Raw genomic sequence first — 19737 nt, 5'->3', positions numbered from 1 at the left:
GTAAACAATAGGTAACATTGCAAAAAAAACTGCAGTCCCCCTTTAAAGCACAACAAAGAACTGAGAGACGCTCATATCACAAAACACTCATAGGTTGGGGTACTCGTAAGTCGTATGAAACGGGCCCCATTGCAACATATTTGATTATGTTTAAGTTCTTAAGCAGGAAACGTTTGGGACAGCCCCAAAAACAAAAACAAAAAAACCAAATAATCGTTAACAGTCTAAAATGAAAAGATATTAAACACACTGTATTAGCAAGTCAATGTAAAAATGGAAGTTAATAGGCAGTAACAGTACTTGGTATTATTATCTGTAGTTTTACTTCCAATAACAAACTATAAATAGATTGAAGCACTAAGCTTAGCAAGGCGATGAGGAGTTTAAATTACAATGATCTAAGCCTTGTGTGTTTATGTGCACATATCAGCTATTTGAAGTGGAATCTGCTCATACTCCAGCTTTTCTGTGTGTGTGTGTGTGTGTGTGTGTGTGTGTGTGTGTGTGTGTGTGTGTGTGTGTGTGTGTGTGTGTGTGTGTGTGTGTGTGTGTGTTCGGTATGTCTCAGCAGTGGAAACATTTCAGGAATGTGAGGACATTTGGGCTCAACCTTGACTTCCAAATGTCCAAATGTGCATGAGTGACGTGGTCTCTAAAAAGTGGTTCTTACTCCAGTTAATGGTTTGTAACAATAAATGTTCTCATAAGCAAAAGGCAACATAAAAAACGTGTGTGTAATGCAGTAAGACCTTAAAAGGCTGCTTGGCTGCTTCACAGTCACTAAAGAGGAAAAGAGGGAAACGGTGCAAAAGGCTGAAACAAAAGCATGTTGGAAGAGAAGGAGATTTAATGAATGAGAGGATGAACGAATGCAAGCTGATCTTCGATTTTTTTTTTAAAGCATGGACACAAAAGGAGAGATGAGAAGGCTGCCAAGATCTCTTCAGGTTTTTACACCTCCTCTTCCAGTTCTTAACCCTCATCCGTTCTCCCAAATCACTTCTTCCTCCTCTCTGAGCGCCTTACATCCATTTTTTTTTTTTAAATAAACGCTATTGCAAGTAAATAAGGAAAAGACATACTACCGTATTTTTCGGAGTATAAGTCGCTCCGGAGTATAAGTCGCACCGGCCGAAAATGCATAATAAAGAAGGAAAACAACAATATATAAGTCGCACTGGAGTATAAGTCGCATTTTATGGGGAAATGTATTTGATAAAACCCAACACTAAGAATACACATTTGAAAGGCAATTTAAAATAAATAAAGAATAGTGAACAACAGGCTGAATAAGTGTACGTTATATGAGGCATAAATAACCAACTGAGAACGTGCCTGGTATGTTAACGTAACATATTATGGTAAGAGTCATTCAAATAACTATAACATATAGAACATGCTATACGTTTACCAAACAATCTGTCACTCCTAATCGCTAAATCCCATGAAATCTTATACGTCTAGTCTCTTACGTGAATGAGCTAAATAATATTATTTGATATTTTACGGTAATGTGTTAATAATTTCACACATAAGTCGCTCCTGAGTATAAGTCGCACCCCCGGCCAAACTATGAAAAAAACTGCGACTAATAGTCCGAAAAATACGGTAGTTTTTTTGGGCCATGCAAAAAATTGACTAAATGTACACTCAAGATTTAGCGATATGAAATTTTCATGTCACGGTTATTATGACCAAAATGATCACTGTTATCACGATTATCGCAGCATTGTTGAATATGCTCAAGAAGTACAATGCAGTTCTTTTGTGAACTATGTATAGTTAGTTACCTCTTGGCATCTTATACAGTATTTTGAATTATTTGCAAAAACAGGTTGAAGCACAGTGATCCTAAATACTTGATAGTATTCAATAAAGTAGTGAATTTAAAAGTACATGGTTTGTCACTAAAACAATCTGAATCCGTTTTCAATAAGGTAGTGAATTTAAAAGTACATGGTTTGTTTTATTATGTTTTTTATCGTGGTATCAAATACATTTCAAGAAATGTGGAAATTCATAGGTATCTGTATGGCCTATTGAAATTCTATATAGACAGGACAGACTGAAGAGGCATGTTACTGTATGGAGGATATTGAGTTTAGAGAAATGGCCACTTCCTGTTTTTGTAGTTCCGTTTTAGAGACGTTTCGTTTTACCTCACACACCAAGTTCTGCACTGACAAAGCCAGGGTTTCTTCTAGGGCTGGACGATTATGGCCAAAATAATAATCAGACTATTTTGCCGTCACGATTATTCATTCATTTGAAAACGTGAGTATTTATTGTACCACCAAAATTCAATTTTAAATATATAATTTTTTAAAAAGGATATGCATTAGTAATGAATAAACCACAAGTAAAATAATAATAATAGCAATAACCATAAATTAAAATAATAGCAATATAAAAAACAATAAAATTAAGTTATTGCATTTTGTTCTTGCTGTAATTTCGTTGTTTACCTTTTACACTTATTTTACTACTATACAGTATGCGATTTTTGTGTCAAAACTTAATAAAATGTTTCTTAATTCAATGCAAAAATCTTCAAATGTATTGGTGCGATACATATTTGGACAATTGATTTTAAGTCAAAGCATAACAATTGTGTAAAAGTATCATTAAGTACTTTAAGGTACTTTTTTGAAACCTTTACAGTATATTGTTAGCACAGTCAGACCGTACTGCGCTATTTTTGTGAAGGGGAAAAGTGTGCTGTGCTGCTGTTCTCATCTTGACGAGTAAAGAGGCGACTCACTTGAAGCTGTTAAAAAAAACCACCTCTCAATGCTGTTTTTCAATTAATGTCACATCGATGATGTCGTTCACAACAACACAAGCAGATGAGATGCGTTGTGGGTGTAAGGGTTGTTCTTGTTAGCTTTAGCTTCATAGTTTAGTCGCTATTTCAGGAGACTGTCTTAACATTGTTTAGTTTAGGGCAGTGCAACTGATCAATGAGTGCTACCGGACATATTATTTTCCCAAAAATGCTACCGGACATATTATTTTCCCAACAAATGTTCTTTCTCCTTACAATGACAACATTTCACTTACATTTATGTCCATTTCCGTGATGTTGTGGGTTTAACAGCGTATTCCGTTTTATTGGCCGATTATTTCACTCCGCGGTTACGTAGATGCCGAAATCAAAGTTTAGTGATTATTAATTGTGTCAAAGTAGCAACTATGGTGAGATCCCAGACTTCTAGTAGACATGCTCTTTTTTCCACTCATTCGCTCCTCATCTATTTCCCCGTCACAAGCTCAGGAATTTGCATGCACTTTGTGTGGCCCATTCATTTTTTTTTAATTATTATTTTTTCAGAATCGTGAGAAGCGATAATCAAAATCCAAAAATGTTATTAAATGTCTAGCCCTAGTTTCTTTAGGTACCAGCAAATCAAATATAATAAATTTTGAATGCCTTTTTAATGCCATTTAGAACACATTTTATGCCCATGTCCTACTGCAGATCATTACAGTATTATATATAGTTAAAAGCACACAATTGTCTTTATAAACAGCATTGTAAGCATTTGACCATGATAAAGTTGAATAGTTGAAAAGCTTACATCCATCCACCCATTTTCTACCGCTTGTCCCTTTCGGGGTCACGGGGGGCAGTGCTGGAGCCTATCTCAGCTGCATTCGGGCGGTAGGCGAGGTACACCCTGGACAAGTCGCCACCTCATCACAGGGCCAACACAGATAGACAGACAACATTTACACTCACATTCACACACTAGGGCCAATTTAGTGTTGCCAATCAACCTATCCCCAGGTGCGTGTGTTTGGAAGTGGGAGGAAGCCGGAGTACCCGGAGGGAAACCACACCGTTAACTGTGTAATTCATATTAAATAATAAAAATGCATGCAACCCTTTCAAACGCAATAAACGTATTTGTCATTACTGTAGTGTGTTTTTACTACTGTAATTGGGAGGTTAATAATTTAATTATCCGAAATAAGTAAACAAACAAAAATAAAATGAACTCTTAATTTTTTGTTAACAAAAATTGCGCTTTAATAAATATTGAACATCTTGAAGTGCAGTTTTTCCCCCCTAAGTTGGACAAACAAACTTGGGACAAACCCTCCCAAGTTGGTGGGGGGTTTGTTTGTTGTCTTGGGATACTTGCTATTCCATCCGTGCTGATGGGCTCATGTTGCTCAATCGGTTTGAAGAAAATATATTCCCACACATGGACATTTGGCTTTAAAATTGTAATTTTTCCTCCTAACTTTTGTTACTCAGCCCGTGCTTCTCGCGAGCGAGTTGCGACTGGCGAGGCAATGTCGATGTATTCTGTGTGTGTGTAAGCCATACTTGCCAACCTTGAGACCTCCGAATTCGGGAGATGGGGGGGGGGGGGGGGTCGGGGGGGGGGGGGGGGGGGGGTCGGGGGGGGGGGGGGGGGGGTTGTATTGTAGCGTCCCGGAAGAGTTAGTGCTGCAAGGGGTTCTGGGTATCACATGTTATGTGACTGTGCCGCCACGCTGTTTGTATGGAGGAAAAGCGGACGTAACAATAGGTTGTAGAGGACGCTAAAGGCAGTGCCTTTAAGGCACGCTCCCAATAGTGTTGTCCGGGTGGAAATCGGGAGAAATTCGGGAGAATGGTTGCCCCGGGAGATTTTCGGGGGGGGCACTGAAATTCGGGAGTCTCCCGGGAAAATCGGGAGTGTTGGCAAGTATGGTGTAAGCTCGCAGTCCCACCTGCTCATATCCAAAGATTGTAAATGTCTGACAAGAGGATTCACTCTGTTAATTTAATTCTACTGTCAAACAAACATGCTAAGATTGATGCGCAGAATGAAACCTCTTGTATCCAGTTTGAAAGCCAGAGACGAAGAAAAGAATCAAGTATCACAGTGGTATGAAAGCTATCAAGTTAATTTTACTATCGGCCCAGGCCTGCAATTGTATGACATTTTCTTTATGTCTCTGGACGTCATTACATAATACTTTTTAATGCCAATTAGAGCCTTCATTTTTGCAAATTTCATATACTGACTTTTAATGACCCGCAAAAACCCTGAAAACGGTTAACAATTAATGTTTTTTTCCAAAACCCTAAAGGGGAACCACACTTTGAGAATTTTGCCTATCGTTCACAATCATTATGACAGACAAGACGACAAAAGTTTTTAGTTTTTTTTCTCCACTTTCAAACATAAAAATCGTCTCGTTCTCAGTGGCTAGCAATGCAGCTAATGGTAAACAAAGGTAAACACGGGCAATTTCTTCACATGCTTCATGTGAAGACATATACCATACCATGAATTTATTTACGTGGACCCCGACTTAAACAAGTTGAAAAACTTATTCGGGTGTTACCATTTAGTGGGCAATTGTACGGAATATGTACTGTACTGTGCAATCTACTAATAAAAGTTTCAATCAATCAATCAAAACATAAAAAAAACACATTGGTTTGGTTCATAAAGTGCAGCGAATGAATCACTGTATTCCAAACAGGCACGTCCTGTCCAAGTGGCGAGAACGGGCGTACCTTAATATCAAAGTTGCAGTCAAAGCGTTTGATGAGGACGATGAAGGCTCCTGTCAAGTTGTCCCTGGGAGGGGGCTCGATGGGCTCGCACGCATTGGCTGGCCGTGCACCAATCAGGAAGCCCTAGGGAATGACATGATTAGTAACCTGTCACATGTTGATAACCGCAATGTATCCCACTGGACATCTTATGGATTTTCTCATGCATTCCGGTGTTTGGTTGGCTTGGTTGGACCCCTTAACTAAACTGTCCAAAATGTCAAACATTAGATTACATTGAAATGCATTGTCATTATGTAATACGTGTGTACACCTTAAGAGTCACGCTGGACAACACAAGTGGCAGCTCAAGCTTTTTGGCTTGTTGTCTGGCGCTCTCGTCTCTTAATTTGCGGACTATGGTTCGAGGCCTGGCCGGGAAGGACTGAGCGATTACAATTACAAGGTGTGTACGAAAATATAAAGTGCAGTGTATCCCACAGGACTGCAATCTATCTGGGCCAGTGGTGTTTTTTTTTGTTTTGTTTTTATGACGTAATCAGTGGGGCTGTAAAAAGAGTGCTAAAGGGTGCTTCAAAGTGTATTATCACTCCTTGGTTGTGACTTAAGTCATTAGTGTTTAATTTTACTATCCATCAAATGTGTTTGTGGCCAAAATCGGTCACACCTATATACATTATATATATTTATTTTTTTTCTATTTTCTTTTGCCAGTTTACTGCTTTCTAGGGGTGTCCCGATACCAATATTAGAGCCTTGAGTACTGGCAATACGATATCAGCACGATTCATAAATACTTACATTATGCTTCATATATTACTTGTGGAATCTTACAAAAACCCTAACCTATTTATTATTAACCGTCTGGAACGGATACATGCCGTTTTTAAATTGGAGTGGGAATTGTTTTTGGCGACACTGAGTGGTCAAACTAATTAATTTAGTTAATTAAGCTAAGTTTAATAAAGGACACGTTTTCTGGATACTTTGTAATACACTCCTGTCTTGGAGACTTTGTGTATGTGTAAGTAATATGCAACTATAATTATTTGATACTCATTTATATTGATGACTGTACTGTTTTAGACCATAAGATTGTTAAATTTATGACACTTACCACATACAGGGATGGGTACAAATCACTTGTGTGCCAATTGCCGGTACCTGGGATTTGCTACCAGTACTAAACAGTCCCAATTTTTGGTACTATTGTTTGTGTTGATAAGTATTGTTTTTGATAATAAAATCTAATTTTTTTATTGCAACATTTAAAAATGAGTTGATTATAATAACTGCTGTCCAGTTGTTATAACGTTCTTATTTGCAAGTATGACATTAAGTAGCAATTAAAGTTGCAAGTCTAAGACGTTTGATGGCAGTAGTGTGTTTTTGTTGCGCCCTAAAAAGTGGTATTACTGTAAGTATTGCACCTACGCACCAGCTATTTGATTGTAACGTGCATCTCAGTTGTAGTTTTACTTAACAAATTTGGAGGTAAAATTGATGATTCTAATCAGTAACATGTCAATAGCAAAGCCAATGTACAGTATATTAGCAGCAAGCTAGTTCATTTTTGGAAAAGTGGAGCCTTACTTCACTCACTTTGGTGCAATATTTTGAGTCAAATTCTTTCTGGGCATTGAAAATTGCAACATTACCTAGAGGTAGTTTGGCTGAGTCCGCTCTCAGTGCTCCTGGAGTGATCACCAAGTGCCGTAGTGCGAGGAGCCAGCTAAGTCGGCAACCGGGCATGACGCCACGCGCAACCGAGTTACCATAACATGGCACCGTTAGATTTGACTTGAATCTGTGCCTGGTAGGACCGGTAGGATTCAGTCAGAGCCAAAAAAAAAGGACTGGATTCCATGCCCGTCCCTAAGTACGTCTAGCTTAGGTGCTACTGGATGCTTAGCTGTTGTGTAGCTGCTATCTCCCAGTAGCCTATAGCTTTCCATATTTACCATTTGTAAATGACTTCACTAAAATATGAGAAAAGACCAACACGTGTGCTTAACGGAGGACATTTAGACGCTAACTGGCAGTGGGGCTTCGCACAAGTGCAGGACTTGAAGCACTTAGTATATCTTGGACTTTATATGCAAGCAGACATTTCATTTCATTTTTATTTATCTCCTTCATTGATGTGCATCTTTGATCGATAGACAACTATACCACAATTATTCAATTATACATTTACACACCAATGCCTGAGAAGGAGCAGGATGAAGAAAAATCTTATATTTTTCTGCCCCCTTCAACATAATACGTAGTCTTTAATTAATGATGTCATATAAACCAACAATTACATCCAAACATAACGAAAACAAACAAAAAAACACAAGTGCAAAACTTCATGAAGTACAAACCGAACAAAAAAAACAAAAGAAGTAACATACACCTCACGGGATGATACAAAACAAATACAAAACCAGGCAAAAAATAAGTAAAATAATAAATATAAAGCAAAATGTAAACACTTATGGCTGTCCGTATGATCTTATTGTTGTCTTTATACATTTTTTTCCAATTGGAATATATTTTTACAATCTTTTATCTCATTGTAAAGAGAATTCCATAGTTTAACCCCCACCACTGATATACACATTTGTTTTAAAGTTGTCCTTGAATACTGATGTTGGAAATGACCTTTTCTTCTAGGCTCTTCATTCTCAGAAGTGATGACATTTTTTGTAAATTTGCTGGTAATGTTTTACTTTTAGCCTTAAACATAACACATAATGTCTGTAACTTTACTAGCTCCTGTAATTTCAATAAACCCAAATTAATAAATAATATGTTAGTGTGTTCTAAGTAATCTACTTTATGAATAATCCTTATAGCTCTTTTCTGTCGTTGATACAATGCCTTTATGTTACTCTTATATGTGTTCCCCCACACAGTAGCTGATATATGGCAATATAAGTGCACAATACAATATACGTATTGCCCTATAATCTTAACACATATTTTACCTTATTTAATATAAAAATACTCTTAGACATCTTTTTCCGTACATGTGCAACATGATCCGATACTTGTTTTATGGCTGACAGACCAATTTCAGATATCAATATCAGGACACAAACTACATAAACTAACATGAGCTCTTCAGCATTAAGTATCCGTTCATTTTTGCATAATACACTTTTTGGAAAACAACATTGAAAATGTTATTTCATTCATTGGACTGCAGTGGTCCTTCAATTGTAATCCTTCAATCCTTCCTGTAACTCGGACTCTAAATTTAGATTGTATGTCTCTTGGCTATACATGGAAAAAATGACAAAATCTGGTAAAAATATTGAAGTCTCACTAATTAAAGACATTACTACTGTAAACAAAAGGTTTTTATTGGTTTCTCTTTAAAACCTTTATAATTACTAAATGTTTCATGACAGCGCTGGAATTATTTATTCTACTTTTTTATGGAATGGATTGGAACATTTGGGTTTGACAGTCAGACAAATCCAAGTTATGTCAACATGACGCTGTACAGAATGTGGGAGATAAATGATGCATTAAGAGACTTTGGTCTACATACAGCAAGTGCTATCTTGTAAATCAGTCATTTAAAAGGTCGCCCCTGAAAAACTTGGAACACTTCCTCCTGCCTTCATGCCTGAAGTCTCGTCTAATGGGAGTGTGAGAGAGAGAAAGAGTTGTTGAGACGAAGGAGAGGGAGAATAAGACACTGACAGAGTGATGAGGGGGAATGGAAACAGAGTGAAGACAGACCCAATAAATAAAATAAATGTAGGGGTGAAAGAAGCTCATGAGGAACACTGAAAAGAGAAGCAGAAAATTGGTGAGAAAAAAAAGCTATGATGATGAAAGGGGAGGAAGAACTGCACGGTTCAGTCAGACGCTTCTGTGACAGGAAATGCGGGGCCGTCAGGCCTCCTTCAAGATAACGGCTCAGAAAAACCACCATGTATGTCAGAGAACATCAGCACTTCCTCTCTCACACAGACTAAAATAGAAACTTTTTTCTCCAGACCCCCACATCTCCGAAACAATCGCACTAAAATCGCTGATTAATAGTGCATTTGCAGCAAGTTGCAAATGGCCAAACTGCACATGAAGCACAGGACGTGAGTAATCACCAAACACCCTGAGCACCCTCACCTCTGTGTGCCTCCTCTACCAGAGCTCCATGACGTCACTGTGCTACTGCCTCAATGCCCTACTGCCTGTGGAAAGCATTGTCAAGGGCGCTCTCTGTCGGTCAAATGCAGAAATGCAGGACATAGGCACAGCAGAGCACATTACAGAGTCCTCTGTTGGCCAAGTAAAAACATTACAGGACGTAGTTAAAAAACAGCTAGGTTTGCATTTTATAGGGAAATTTAAATCCAATCGTCCACAATTGCACAACCAATCACGTATTCTTAGACGTAAATGAGAGTGAAACTGATGGCTAAACATCCATCAGGCATGTGACGTAAACAAATAACTTGCACATCCCGATCATATGCAGTGCAGTTAATCACATTGCAAGTAATTAAAAAATAGGGGGGCTTTGCCAATACTTGCAACAATAAACACAATTTCCTGGAAAATAGATAAACAAAACAGTAGATATAAGAGCAACATTCTAGGAAACGCTCCGGTGGAAAGACCCGACTGCCTACTGTGGTGCTACGGTGTTATTTTAGTCGCCTGCTTTAAAATCAATCTTTTAATATCTGTTAATTGTATCTCAGGGCATTCAATCGATCGCAACTGGACTGTTTGGTTTGTCTTAGAAGACGTTTTGCTGATCATCCGAGTAGGCTTCATCAGTTCATGCTCATAGATTTAGCTTGGTCAGATCTAGTCCAGTGGCTGGTGCCAAAACCCCAAAAATGTATACTCCAAAAACCAGGAGGGTATACCTGATGGTTTTGCCGCGTCGCAGTGAGAAAAACCACAATTTTAATACAAACGAGCAATCCTAACTGTCAAAGCCAACGACAGTCGTTGAAGTGTAATTTCCCTTCGTTATCATTGAGGTATTGTGTGGCAGAACGATCGCTGTGGATCGACTTGTTTTGGCACCAGCCGCCGGACCAGATCTGACCAGTCTAAGTCTATGAGCACGAACTGATGAAACCTACTTGGATGAGCGGCGAAACGTCTAAGACAAACCAAATAGTCCAGTTGTGATCGATTGAATGCCCTGAGATGACAATAATCTGGATGAATGAGAACATTCATAGACCTGTTAATGATATATCACCTATTAGATATATTACACCATAACAATACGGGGGTACGATGCACAATATTTTGCGTTTCAAGTCGATACCGATACAGTTAAGCTTGCATAATTGGCTGTAACATGCATTTTTCAAATAACACTAAAAATATGTTTACATTTATTCAAAGACATATCTGTGTTAGTAGTTTTTAGTAACAACTCTCACATTAACTGTATAGAACGCTGAAATTATTAACTGTATACATTCGGCATCCATTACCTGTATTATTCAATTGTTGCTGCTTATTATATTACTATGATATAACAAAGGCTGCACTTTGTACATTCCTGGTTTATTTACATACAGAGATGTGTGTGTGCATGCTCCCTAGCTATGGAAGTGTTTCACTAAAACCTGATATTAAAACACTTGACATAGTCAATGTTTTGTGAAACATGATTCACATATATCACCTGGAAGGTGAGGTGTTACCTTCTTGCATCGCAAAATATAAAAATAAAATTTTTTAAAAAAAAACACTTTATGGGCCGCTATAAGTAAATTTTGGGCTGCCACAAATTAAAAAAAATAAAAATAAAAGTTTTTTTTAAATTAGGCTTCGACTGCAAACCAAATTTGAATTTATATTAGGGCGCCAACTGTGAGCGTGCGATATCAAATTGTTTGCCAGCAGGATGCCAAAGCTAATATAGCTAATGCTAAGGGTGGAGGTAGTAATATTTTAAAAACAGCAGCATAAATTAAGTTTGACACTTACTTCTCCTGCCATTGTTGTTTTCAATGCCAGACGAGTGATAGTAACTTTGTAAAAATCACATGATGGGGAGTTTTGTGTAAAAACTTAGGACCTTCTGCTTCAGCTCTGATGCGAGTCTCTGTATGACAAAGGATAAGAGCGGAACACAAAGGACTCATGCGGATGCACTGCACACTCATGTTAGTCTTGAATTAGCGCGGAGGAAAAAAATATTTCCGAGCAGTTTCCTTGGTTATTTTAAAAATAATTTTATGATTACTAAATCTCTGCACTACACATTTCTAATTAGTTTTCTAATAGGGCTGTGTGATTCAGGGCCATATGCTTTTGTTTCAAAGAAATCATTATTTCATGTTGTTGTTATTATTATTACTATTAAACTTCTTATCTCTATCTGCGGGGGGTATATATTGTAGCGTCCCGGAAGAGTTAGTGCTGCTAGGGGTTCTGGGTATTTGTTCTGTTGTGTTTATGTTGTGTTACGGTGCGGATGTTCTTCCGAAATGTGTTTGTCATTCTTGTTTGGTGTGGGTTCACAGTGTGGCGCATATTTGTAACAGTGTTAAAGTTGTTTATACGGCCACCCTCAGTGTGACCTGTATGGCTGTTGACCAAGTATTCTTGCATTCACTTGTGTGTGTGAAAAGCCGTAGGTATTATGTAACTGGACCGGCAAGCAAAGGCAGTGCCTTTAAGGTTTATTGGCGCTTTGTACTTCTCCCTACGTCCGTGTACACAGCGGCATTTTAAAAAGTCATACATTTTACTTTTTGAAACCGATACCGATAATTTCCGATATTACATTTTAAAGCATTTATCGTCCGATGATATCGGACATCTCTAACCAATACACGTTTCTGCTTCAACATAATTATACTGCATTTTAGTCCCTGATTCAACAATAAATAATTGAATAAAAACATCCCGAAATAGTGCATTGCGTCCCTTGAGTCAACACTCGTGGTGGTGGTTTGGAAACCTGTGTCGTTCTGTACAAAGCGACAGTTGTGCAAGAAGAGACAAAGACGGCTTTGTTGGCCGCCTGCTGCCCTCAAGGGGAATCCTCCATATTCAAACAGGCGTGTGTTGCCCTGTGATGCGGGGGGCCGCACTGCAGGCTTGTTACAGCTGCAGCTTTTCAGCAGAAGTGACATCAATAAATCCAAAAGAAAAATGCACGACCGCAAAATAGGGTCATCTCCTCCACAAGTTTGGGGTTTATGGTGGCACCTGTTGACAACATTTACAGGTCTTCATGTATAGTAGAGTACATTTGTCATGATCTTATACAGTCAACACACACAGTCGGGAATTTGACCCTCAAAATATGTGAAAAAAACAGAGTTTGGGTCCAATTAAATGTCAGTAGATCATGTGGAACCTCAAACCTCAGCAAGCATCACAGTGTTTTTTTTGTTTTATTTGTGGACAAAATACCAAGGTCAACAAGTAGCAAGAAGAAAAATGTGAAGACTGTATTGTATTATTACCAATGACATTGGTTAACTTCATTTAACACTTTCAAAATTGTCTTAATCTCAGAACCTATAACGTATATCAGTAACTTATCATTTCAAACAGGCAAATTCCCAAACAAAATGAAAATAGCAAAAGTCGTACCAATTTATAAGACTGGAGAAAACACCAGTTTACAAACTATAGATTTGTTTTATTACTTCCACAATTTTATAAAAATATTGAAAAACTGTTAACAGATTGGACAAACTCATTAATAAAGTGGAACACTCGTGGACAATATGGATACAAAGCCATCGCTTTAACATCGATGACAATCGAAATAACAGAAGACTTTACCAAAGCAATAGATGGTAAACAATGTGCACGTGCAGTATTTAAATAATAGCATTTGACACAATTAATCATATCTTAATAAACAAGTTAGAACGGTATGGCATTAGAGGCCTGGTCAGAAACTGTATAATAAGCTACTTGACCAACAAGAAGCAATACGTGAAGGCGAACATACGTCTACAGAGTTAAATATATATTGTGGCGTACCCCATGGATCTATACTGGGACCAAAATTATTCAATTGTTTTGTATAAACGACCTTTGGAAAGTTACAAAATACCTAAAGTTAGTACTATTTGCAGGCGACAGAATTGTGTTTGGTGCAGGAGAGAACACACAGAGGCTGATACAAATAATAACAGAATAAATGAACAAATTAAAAAGATGGTTTGACAAAAACAGACTATTTTTGAATTGCAGTAAAACTAAAACAATTCTGTTTTGTAACAGTAGAAGAGAAAGTGAAACACAAATACAAATAGACAGAGAAGACATTGAAAGGGTAAAAGAAATTTTAAAAAATTGGACAATAAAATAAGACTATAAATCTCATGTAAAAATATACAACATAAGGTGGAAAGAATTAAGTCAATATGAATAAAGCAAAATATGTTCTGGACCGAAAATAACTACATATTCTGTACTGCTCGTTAGTGTTACCATATCGCAGTTATTGTGCAAAAATATGGGGAAATAACTACAAAAGTAGACTTTATTCAAAAACCATGTTACAAAAAGGTCAGTCAGAATAATACATAAATGATGGATATAGAAAACACTCACACACTTTATTTATTCCATATATTGAAATTCAATGATTTGGTGCATTTGCAAACAGCTAAAATTATGTACAAAGGAAACTATAACCTGCCACCCAAGAATGTACAACAATTCTTCTCAACAAAAGAGGAGGAATATAACAATAGAGAAAAATCTAATTTAAATCATTTGTATGCACGTACAACACTTGAAACATTTAGCATATCAGTATGTGGGATTCAATTGTGGAATGGATTAAACAGGATTAAGCCATTTTGCACAATTTTCACATTTATTTTTATTTTTGTTATAATTTTGTTTTTGCCATAGTACTTTGTTTTTCAACAAGACTTGGTTAAAAGATTTCAGTATAAAATTACCACGATAATGATAACCGTGATAATTTTGGTCACAATAACCGTGATAAGAAATGTTCATACCGTGACAGCCCTACTTCTGTGACAATTAAAAAGGGTAAAAAGTGCACATTTGCATCGCAACTCACCATCACCACATTTTGCCTATGCCGTTTAACGTAAATTTGTGTGTACTTTGTAGCCTCCTGACAGACAGCGTCCTCTGCAGTGGACATTTGTGATGCGCATAACAAGGCAATTTTTTCCAAAATGTGTAACTCTGACCAAAATAAATGCCCACTGCAGAGGACACTGACATTTTACCTTCAAAACTGTTCATCCTGTCTCGATGCTTTCAGACTCACCTTCAATCCATCGCTGGGTAGTCGGTACCCAAAGCGTGAAGGGAGGTCATCAAAGCTGTCGGTTTTGTTGTCAAACGAGTACTGAAAAGTAACAAAAATGAAAAATTAATGATTCAGGATGCTCAAACAGCCACACACAATACCTCAATTCCAAAAAAAGATTGATGATGTAGGAGTCGCTTATTTAATGCAGGAGTCGGTTATTTAATGCTTAATCTAAAACCACGATTTTACTGTTAGCTAGCGGTCGAATAGAAGTTAGCTGCGCTAGCTAAAACTGTTAATACCTTGGCTAGTAGCATGAGTGTAAAATAGATACTGGCTTTACTGATATTTTCTAAAGTTAAAAAAGTGCATAATGACAATGATAGGCTACTTAAATTAATAACATCAGCAGCTTTTTACCACCTGAAAAACATTGCCAAAACCAGAGGAATAATGTCTAAATCAGACATAGAAAGACTAATCCATGCCTTTGTCTCCAGCAGGTTAGTCTACTAAAATGACCTTCCCACTAGACTCTCTAAACAAGCTGCAGTACATCCAGAATGCTGCTGCTCGAGTGCAGTACATCCAGAATGTTGCTGCTCGAGTGCAGTACATCCAGAATACTGCTGCTCGAGTCCTGACTAGAACCAGGAAATACAACTGTATTAGCCCAATGCTTATGTCACTGCAGTAGCTTCCTATTACTCAGAGAACAGACATTAAAAAACTCTCCTTATGTATAGGTCTTTTCATGGTCTTGTGCCAAAGTACATCTTTGACATGTTAGAACTATATGAACCATTTCGAGATCTGAGAACCTCAGGGAGTGTTTCAGTTTCAGTTTTACGCTTCTAAAATCTTGAATAGTCGTCCTGAAGTGATGAGACAGGCCTTAACGTTGGCAACGTTCAAATCCAGCCTGAAACTTATTTATTTGTGCATATGACAACTTAAAGTATTTTATGTATAATATTTGATTGATTTTACTCAAGCATGATTGTATTTTTATAATTTTTCCTTCTTTTAATTTTCTGTAAAGTACTTTGAACTGCCAGGTGTGCGAATTGTGCGCTATAAATAAAATTACCTTGCCTGCCCACTTCCGTTTTTTTAAGGTCAAAAGATAATTTCACATGATATTAAAGAGAACTGGCTGTAAAAAGGATGTGATCAAATTACATTTAATTACAGAACAGTGTGTTTCTCAAGTGAAGGCACAAACAATGAAATGGCAATGTATTATATATGTATTAAAAATATACCGTATTTTTCAGAGTATAAGTCGCACCGGCCGAAAATGCATAACAAAGAAGGAAAAAAACATATATAAGTCGCACTGGAGTACAAGTCGCATTTTTTGGGGAAATGGCATTTGATAAAAGCCAACACCAAGAATAGACATTTGATAGGCAATTTAAAATAAAGAATCGTGAACAACAGGCTGAATAAGTGTACGTTATATGACGCATAAATAACCAACTGAGTACGTGCCTGGTATGTTAACGTAACATATTATGGTAAGAGTCATTTAAATAACTATAACATATAGAACATGCTATACGTTTACCAAACAATCTGTCACTTCTAATCGCTAAATCCCATGAAATCTTATACGTCTCGTCTCTTACGTGAATGAGATAAATAATATTATTTGATATTTTACGGTAATGTGTTAATAATTTCACACATAAGTCGCTCCTGAGTATAAGTCGCACCCCCGGCCAAACTATGAAAAAAACTGCGACTTCTAGTCCAGAAAATACGGTAAGTGATTATTAAAAGGTTGTATTTTTCTTGTTTAGTTATTATTACTCTTCAACCAACAAAAACACTGTGTGTTATGTCCATCCATCCATCCATTTTCTACCGCTTAATCCCTTCGGGGTCGCGGGGGGCGCTGGAGCCTATCTCAGCTACAATCGTGTGGAAGGCGGCGTACACCCTGGACAAGTCGCCACCTCATCACAGGGCCAACACAGATAGACAGACAACATTCACACTCACATTCACACATCGGGCCAATTTAGTGTTGCCAATCAACCTATCCCCAGGTGCATGTCTTTGGAGGTGGGAGGAAGCCGGAGTACCCGGAGGGAACCCACGCAGTCACGGAGAGAACATGCAAACTCCACACAGAAAGATCCCGAGCCCGGGATTGAACCCAGGACTGCTCAGGACCTTCGTATTGTGAGGCAGACCCACTAACCCCTCTCGCACCGTGCTGCCCGTGTGTTATGTCCCATTACTTGATTAATCAAATTATTTTTTTTTTTTTAGAGTATTTGATTATTAAAATATTCTACAGCTGCAGCCCTAAAAGGCAGCATCGTCTAATTTGCATAATTGGCCATGACGCATGTGCATGTAATTGCATTAGCATCAGTTTTCATGTCAACATTTCGAAAGTCTCCAATAACATGATAAAAAATGGCTAGATTTATTGCGAGTCGCTTTTTTGAAAAAGAGTCTATAGAAAGGGCTGACTACCAGGTAAATATAGCGGCAAAGTCGCAAAGTTGGCAACACTGATCCCTGCTCTGGCAGACTATGGAGTGTGTTAAAAAGAGTAGTTTCGTTGCATACCGCCACCTACTTGTCGGAGTTGTACAGACAAGCTACAGTCACAGACGGTACCATTATAATGTGTTTAAATGTGTTTAAATTATAATGTGTTTAAAAACACTTGCAGTCAGAGAAACTCACGGCAGAGATGTCGGCTTCCACGGGCAGCAGGTTGAGAAAGGCGAAGAGCTGGACGGTGAAGATGGTGTAGATCTGTGTGGCCGACAGCATCAGCATTCCCAGGGACAGCAGCATCTTGGCATTACGTTGCAGCGGTCAGCTGCTACACCACTCACTCTTTCGCGTAGCAGCAGGAACGTGCATGTACAAACCCACACTCTGCACCCGTTGTAGTCACACCTATAAAAAGATTTAAGGTAAAAACACAAAGAATATGGACAAATGTAGAACAAATAGTGCTATAATTACTGTATATGTTATTCATTTGCAAATATGTCCCTTATTCCACCAAGTTGTTTATCCAATTTCCATTGTAAAAGTTACAAAGGGTACCAAAACAACGCCGGTTTCACAGTGTTACACTACTTTAAGGGCGGAGCTAGACAGGCTGCAGTCTGTTGATTGGTCAAAAGAGCTTTAAATGCAACACAAAGAAAGTGTTCCATTTGTCATTTCTTTGTGTTATACGCATCATCACTCAAATATCTGGCTTTATATCTAATTACCATTTCATAATAACTGTTTTTTAATGAACGGGTGAAACGAATCATTTTATCTATCGTGGTAAATACAACGGGTTCTCAAAAATCGATTCACATTCAATAGATTATTTATTCCAACTCATAAATTTCAAGAATCAATTAAAAAAAAAATGTGTGTGTATATATGTATTGTTTTTAGATATGTAACTATATACTGTACAGTATATATATATATATATATATATATATATATATATATATCCATTTTCTACCGTTTGTCCCTTTTGGGGTTGCTGGAGCCTATCTCAGAAAAGTTTACATACACTTGTAAAGAAAATCATGTCATGGCTGTCTTGAGTTTCCAATAATTTGTACAACTCTGATTTTTTTGTGATAGAGTGATTGGAGCACATACTTGTTGGTCACAAAAAACTTTCATGAAGTTTGGTTCTTTTATGAATTTATTATGGGTCTACTGAAAATGTGACCATATCTGCTGGGTCAAAAGTATACATACAGCAATGTTAATATTTGGTTACATGTCCCTTGGCAAGTTTCACTGCAATAAGGCGCTTTTGATAGCCATCCACAAGCTTCTGGCAAGCTTCTGGATGAATTTTTGACCACTCCTCTTGACAAAATTTGTGCAGTTCAGCTAAATTTGTTGGTTTTCTGACATGGACTTGTTTCTTCAGCATTGTCCACACGTTTAAGTCAGGACTTTGGGAAGGCCATTCGAAAACCTTAATTCTAGCCTGGTTTAGACATGGGCTGCCCTTTGTCACCGATTCATTCATACAACATTTATGGACAGAATTTATAGGCGCAGTCAGAGCGTTGAGGGGATCCGGTTTAGTGACTGCAAGATTAGGTCTCTGCTTTTTGCGGATGATGTGGCCCTGCTGGCTTCATCTGACCAGGATCTTCAGCTCTCGATGGATCTGTTCGCAGCTGAATGTGAAGCGACTGGGATGAAAAACAGCACTTTCATGTCCGAGTCCATGGTTCTCGACCGGAAAAGGGTTGGGGAGGAGACCCTGCACCAAGTGGAGGAGTTCAAGTACCTTGGGGTCTTGTCACGAGTGAGGGAAGAGTGGATTGTGAGATCGACAGGCGGATCGGTGCAGCGTCTGCAGTGATGCGGACCGAGTATCAGTCCGGCTGAGCCGGAAGGCAAAGCTCTCAATTTACCAGTCAATCTATGTCCCTATCCTCACCTATGGTCATGAGCTTTGGGTTACGACCGAAAGTACAAGTTCACGGGTACAAGCGGCCGAAATGAGTTTCCTCCCTCGGGTGGCGGGGCTCTCAGAGCTAAATGAGGTGGATCAGGTATCTGGTCAGGAGGGCCTCCCTAACGCCTCCCTGGGGAGGTTTTTAGGGCGCGTCCGACCCGTAGGAGACCGCGGGCAAGACCCAGGACACGGTGGAGAGTCTATGTCAGTTGGGAACACCTCAGGATACCCCGGGATGAGCTGGACGAAGCAGCTGGGGAGAGGGAAGTCTGGGCTTCTCTGCCGAGGCTGCTGCCCCCGCGACCCAACTTTGGATAAGCGGAAGAAGATGGATGGATGGACAGACAATACAGTTATTATTATTATCTCATTGTTAAACGTTAAATAAAACATTTGATTTTATAGTTAAACACATTAACATTTATTAACACATGAACACACAGAAGTACCAAAAATTGGTACCGTTGAGTACCGGTATTGTTTAATAAAATATTTTAAGGTAGATGTCCACGTGTTCTTTGC

General features: G+C 38.2%; 2 protein-coding genes across 3 annotated transcripts in view; one reads left to right on the top strand and one right to left on the bottom strand.

Moving 5' to 3' along the window:
- The window catches only part of rnf13 (ring finger protein 13), a 91482-nt gene that overhangs the window by 62556 nt on the left and 9189 nt on the right, over positions 1-19737 (bottom strand). The window contains exons 2-4 of the mRNA XM_061976049.1: positions 17460-17678; positions 14769-14849; positions 5519-5641 (exon numbers count right to left, since the gene is read on the bottom strand). Coding sequence (XP_061832033.1) covers positions 5519-5641; positions 14769-14849; positions 17460-17573 — 318 coding nt within the window. The 5' untranslated portion in view covers positions 17574-17678. The remainder of the gene's footprint in view (positions 1-5518; positions 5642-14768; positions 14850-17459; positions 17679-19737) is intronic.
- Positions 5637-19737, top strand: part of LOC133616590 (protein ANKUB1-like) — a 54940-nt gene continuing 40839 nt past the window's right edge. For both annotated transcript variants that reach the window (XM_061976048.1, XM_061976047.2), the window contains exon 1: positions 5637-5963. The gene's annotated coding sequence lies outside the window, so the exon portion shown is untranslated. The remainder of the gene's footprint in view (positions 5964-19737) is intronic.

Source organism: Nerophis lumbriciformis, linkage group LG14 (assembly GCF_033978685.3).
Source record: "Nerophis lumbriciformis linkage group LG14, RoL_Nlum_v2.1, whole genome shotgun sequence".
NCBI classification, from domain to species: Eukaryota; Metazoa; Chordata; class Actinopteri; order Syngnathiformes; family Syngnathidae; genus Nerophis; species Nerophis lumbriciformis.
Note: the sequence above shows the minus strand (reverse complement) of the source record. Positions and strands in the feature narration are given on the sequence as shown.